Below are 5208 nucleotides of genomic sequence, written 5' to 3'. Positions count from 1 at the left end.
TATTTATTGAAAAACAGAGGTGATATATTCCCTTTAAGTGGTGGTTTCACCTTTAAACATAATTTTACAAGTTTATAGAGAAATAGAAATAATGTACATAAAAAAGTGAGTCAGTTTGTAAAGATATTATCTTGTACTGATTTTGAACTAGTTGCAGCCTTTATTATACTTCAGAGCTGGATTTACAAATCTGCAGCACTCATCAATAAATGTCCTACATTAGCTCATAAATCCTGGCTAATCCTCCTTTAATCTCCTAATCCACTTTGATTCTATTTAGTCTCCTATTGCATTTGGTACCATAAGAAATATAAAGGGAATTCTTCTAAATGATTTCTAGGAGATTATCCATTTTCATCTTTCTTTTCACAAACCTGTGTACAGCTGTAAGGCAACTAGCTGCAGCAGGAGAACTCCCCCACTGCTCTACCTGCAATAGGAGACCAGGAACTCTAAGCCCTGCCCCCTTTAATAAAGCATGGCCGCTTTGGTCATCTGCCAAAAGATAATGTAAGGCATCTGGGGAAAATTAACCTTCGTTCCCTGCAAGACTATTTGTTTTAGGAGCCGCAGAAAAAGCTGCAGACTGATAAACACTGGACACATTTTTCTCCCATTTCCTTTTGTTATTCATTTTTAGGTTTAGCGTTCTTTTAAGAAATACTCACCGAATTTGTGACGTTGGGAAAATCTGTATCCGAGTTTGAAATCACTGCGTTACCTACATTTTCATTGTTTGGGACGGAGAAGGCGACAAAAATCTCCCCCTGTGAGTACATTACACAATAAATGACAATGTATCAGGCTTTTAGTAATGGCTCATTTCCTTCAGCTATAAAATACTCATTGTGCTTAGCTACTATACACACCTGTATTAGTGTCAGCATCAGCAGACTAGCAAGACGCAGCTTCATCTCTCTGTAAAAAGTAGAACTCGGTCTGGATTTCAATGTAAGTGGTGAGTATCTGCACAATGCAATGTTTATTACTAAGAACACAGCTCACTGCTGTAACACATAATGTAGACGTATTTTACTGAATAAAAACGAGTTGTGTTCTATTCACAGTCTTCATATAGAATATGTAAATCCTAGTGCAGGGGTCTCAAACTCGGCCGGGTAAGTGGGCCGCATATAGAAAAAATGGGAAGTTGACGGGCCGCATTACTTTCAGATTTGATACAATACAAAATTATTGTTAATCAATTAGTTATTTGAACTACTATAACACTATATTACTATAATAATAATAATACCACATTACTATAATAATAGCGCTAGGTTTCAAATTTGAGAGATTTCTCCACGTGCTTATTTCAACAATCCAGCTTTCCAGTTTAAGTGTCGCTAAATGCAGTCCGGCGGCTCAGTTAGCACACATGTCAAGATTGGGCAGCCCCTTTTTAGATAGTGCCGCAGTGCCCTCTGTGGATGCTGCCGCAGTGCCCTCTGTAGATAAGGCCACAGTGCCCTCTGTAGATAAGGCCACAGTGCCCTCTGTAGATAAAGCCACAGTGCCCTCTGTAGATAAGGCCACAGTGCCCTCTGTAGATAAGGCCACAGTGCCCTCTGTAGATAAAGCCACAGTGCCCTCTGTAGATAATGCCACAGTGCCCTCTGTAGATAAAGCCACAGTGCCCTCTGTAGATAAGGCCACAGTGCCCTCTGTAGATAATGCCAGTGTCCTCTTCAGATACTGTCACACACCCACTTGTAGATAACGCCACAGTCCCCTCTATAGAGGCTGCCACAGTGCCCTCTGTAGAGGCTGCCAAAGTGCCCTCTGTAGAGGCTGCCACAGTGCCCTCTGTAGAGGCTGCCACAGTGCCCTCTGTAGAGGCTGCCAAAGTGCCCTCTGTAGAGGCTGCCCCAGTGCCCTCTGTAGAGGCTGCCCCAGTGCCCTCTGTAGAGGCTGCCCCAGTGATGTCAGGGGCTTGCCCAGAGCTGGAGTCCCAGGCAGAGCGCTAGTAGGCTCTTCCTGGGACTCCAGCTGTGCTCCTGACATCACTGGGACTCCTGCTATGGGGAAGCCCCTGACATCATTGTCGATGTATGGACAGCGATGTCAGAGGCTTCCCCAGAGTCCCAGAGCAGAGCCGATAATAGCGCTCTGCCCGGGACTCCGCTCTGGGGAAGACCCTGACACACTGTCCATATATGGGCAGCGATGTCAGGGAATTCCACAGAGTCCCGGAGCAGAGCCGACACCAGCGCTCTGCTCGGGACTCCGGCTCTGGGGAAGCCCCAGGCATCGCTGTTCATATGTGGACAGCGATGTCAGGGAATTCCAGAGTCTCGGAGCAGAGCCGATACTAGCGGCTCTGTGTCCCGCGGGCCGCAGATGACAGCCCCAGGGGCCGCATGCGGCCCCAGGGGCCGCGTGCTTGAGACCCCTGTCCTAGTGGTATATAAAGAGCAAAGAGGGTGCCTACCAAAATTTGGGGCAAGGAAAATGTAGGTTTCCATGTGGCATTGCAGTTAACAGGCCGCCTTTCCTCCAGGGTAAGAGCTGCTCTTTATTACAGCACTTTGGTCTGACAAATAGAGGGAATGTCTCTAAGAGGGAGCCTAAAACTATTACGGTACCTGTATGAATTAATGGGGACAAAGAGCACTATCATTACCTATATATTAGTATTTAATCATAATTTAAATTTATGAAGATGATAGATAGATAGATAGATAGATAGATAGATAGATAGATAGATAGATAGATAGATAGATAGATAGATAGATAGATAGATAGATAGATAGATAGACAGATGATAGATATATAGATAGATAGATAGATAGATAGATAGATAGATAGATAGATAGATAGATAGATAGATAGATAGATAGATAGATAGATAGATAGATAGATAGATAGATAGATAGATAGATGATAGATAGATAGATAGATAGATAGATAGATAGATAGATAGATAGATAGATAGATAGATAGATAGATAGATAGATAGATAGATAGATAGATAGATGATAGATAGATAGATAGATAGATAGATAGATAGATAGATAGATAGATAGATAGATAGATAGATAGATAGATAGATAGATAGATAGGGGACTTAGTCAAGTATTTAGTGGAGAGAGAGAGAGAGAGATAACTTATACATGTGAGATAAGTAATAAAGTTCTCTTTCTGTGTCTATCTTACCTGAATTAGGATCTTGGTTACTTCTTAGAGGTTTGTATGCTGGAAAACAGAACCTCAGGTAATGTAAATTATTCAGATCTGAAAGGTGCATATATAAGGCTGGGACCAGGAACACTTCCCGCTTCACTACTTTTTTTTCTTTTTTTTTTTTCTTTTTAAATCAAACATAGAGATACATTGTTGTAACATAATATAATATAACACGCACTACATGTTACATTCCAGCTACATGTTTCCAAGAATGTATGACTACATGTAAACATAAGTCGTGACATTGTGTGAGCGCACCGTGGCTGATGTCCTTAAGTTATACTAATTATAGAACATCTATTGTTTGTAATCTTTCACCTCAATATGTGACATCACATTGTTGTTTCCTATGCCTTAAATTTACTGTACTCTTGAGGGTAGGGTAAATGATAGATAGATGATAGATAGATAGATAGATAGATAGATAGATAGATAGATAGATAGATAGATAGATAGATAGATAGATAGATAGATAGATAGATAGATAGATAGATAGATAGATAGATAGATAGATAGATAGATAGATAGATATGAGATAGATAGATAGATAGATAGATAGATAGATAGATAGATAGATAGATAGATAGATAGATAGATAGATAGATAGATAGATAGATAGATAGATAGAAAAAAAGAAAATTTGATCCAGCGCTGAAAACTCGTTAAAAGGAAACAGTGTTCCTAATTTTATTTGGAAACATAAAACGCAATTGAGAGGTGGTTTTATGACAATAAATCGCCTACGCGTTTCAGACACAGATCGTGTCCTTAATCATGGCATGTAGTCAGTTCTAGTGCACCTTCCGTGGGTCTATATCCGGTCAAATCAGCCTCGGCAAGAATTGTGCTTCACGGCACCTGTGATAGCCGGAAACGCATTTAGGCAGGTAACCCTTTCAGGTCAAAGTTCGGCTCTATGTATCACATATGAAAAATGTATACGTGCCTGCCTATATCGTAGGGAACAAGACAATCTTTTGATATTACCTGGGAAATATATGATTGGAACACATATCATGTGCTTAACCATGTTATGCAAAGGCCGATATTGATCGGAAGTAAACACACATGGAATCCCATACTGTGATACTTAGTTTTAAAATAATATGGGTAACAAAATGAAATAGAAAAAAAAGACAGAAATATTATCTTCGCGATACAGGAAAGCAAAACAAATACATTAATTGACAAACACAATAAAAAGCAAAACCTGCACATAAAAGAAATGGTCGGAACGTATAATATATTATATGGACATTAAATATTAATTTAGCCGCCGTATTTATAATATATGCATTATTTTGCATGTATACAATTTAGATGGTGTGCTAAAGCAATATAATATGAAATCATTAACAGGGATAGTGGCAAAGCGATTTTTTTCTTAATATAGTGGATATAAGGCATACACTTGAACTTATGTAGTATATACAACAGAAATCACAATTTTGTCCCTACCTGATCCTCAGCAATATATTTGTTATCTTTTTTTTTATAAATCAAACATAGAGATACATTGTTGTAACATAATATAATATAATACGCACTACATGTTACATTCCAGCTACATGTTTCCAAGAATGTATGACTACATGTAAACATAAGTCTTAAGGAGTGACATTGTGTGAGCGCACCGTGGCTGATGTCCTTAAGTTATACTAATTATAGAACATCTATTGTTTGCAAGCATGTTTTCACATGAATCTTATGGATCTTCATAGTAATTGGCACAAGGCACAGGTAGTAATGTTCTTGTCTACATGGCTTACTAGTATTTTAGTGGATTACAGCACTGTTTTTTGGTCACTTTCTCCTAGAAAATATTTTTTGGGTAAAAAAAAACTAGGGTCAAAATAGGATTTAATTGTTAAAGTGGGTGCCTGCTTTACACAGTTCCTGTTTTTATAAGGACCCCCAAATGACAAACTGATCACAGTGATTAGCTTTAACCCAGGGTAGAACCTGACAAGTGTTCAATTTCACTGCAGCATCCACACAGGCAAAATGAAGTATTACACGATC

At 39.1% G+C, this 5208-nt stretch overlaps 1 protein-coding gene across 1 annotated transcript in view; it reads right to left on the bottom strand.

Moving 5' to 3' along the window:
- Positions 1-914, bottom strand: part of LOC142760368 (serotriflin-like) — an 11646-nt gene extending 10732 nt beyond the window's left edge. The window contains exons 1-2 of the mRNA XM_075863554.1: positions 870-914; positions 669-767 (exon numbers count right to left, since the gene is read on the bottom strand). Of these exons, the coding sequence (XP_075719669.1) occupies positions 669-767; positions 870-914 (144 nt within the window). The remainder of the gene's footprint in view (positions 1-668; positions 768-869) is intronic.
- Positions 915-5208: the final 4294 nt, after the last annotated feature.

Source organism: Rhinoderma darwinii, chromosome 4 (assembly GCF_050947455.1).
Source record: "Rhinoderma darwinii isolate aRhiDar2 chromosome 4, aRhiDar2.hap1, whole genome shotgun sequence".
Classification (NCBI taxonomy): domain Eukaryota; kingdom Metazoa; phylum Chordata; class Amphibia; order Anura; family Rhinodermatidae; genus Rhinoderma; species Rhinoderma darwinii.
This window is presented reverse-complemented; position numbering and strand designations above follow the sequence as displayed.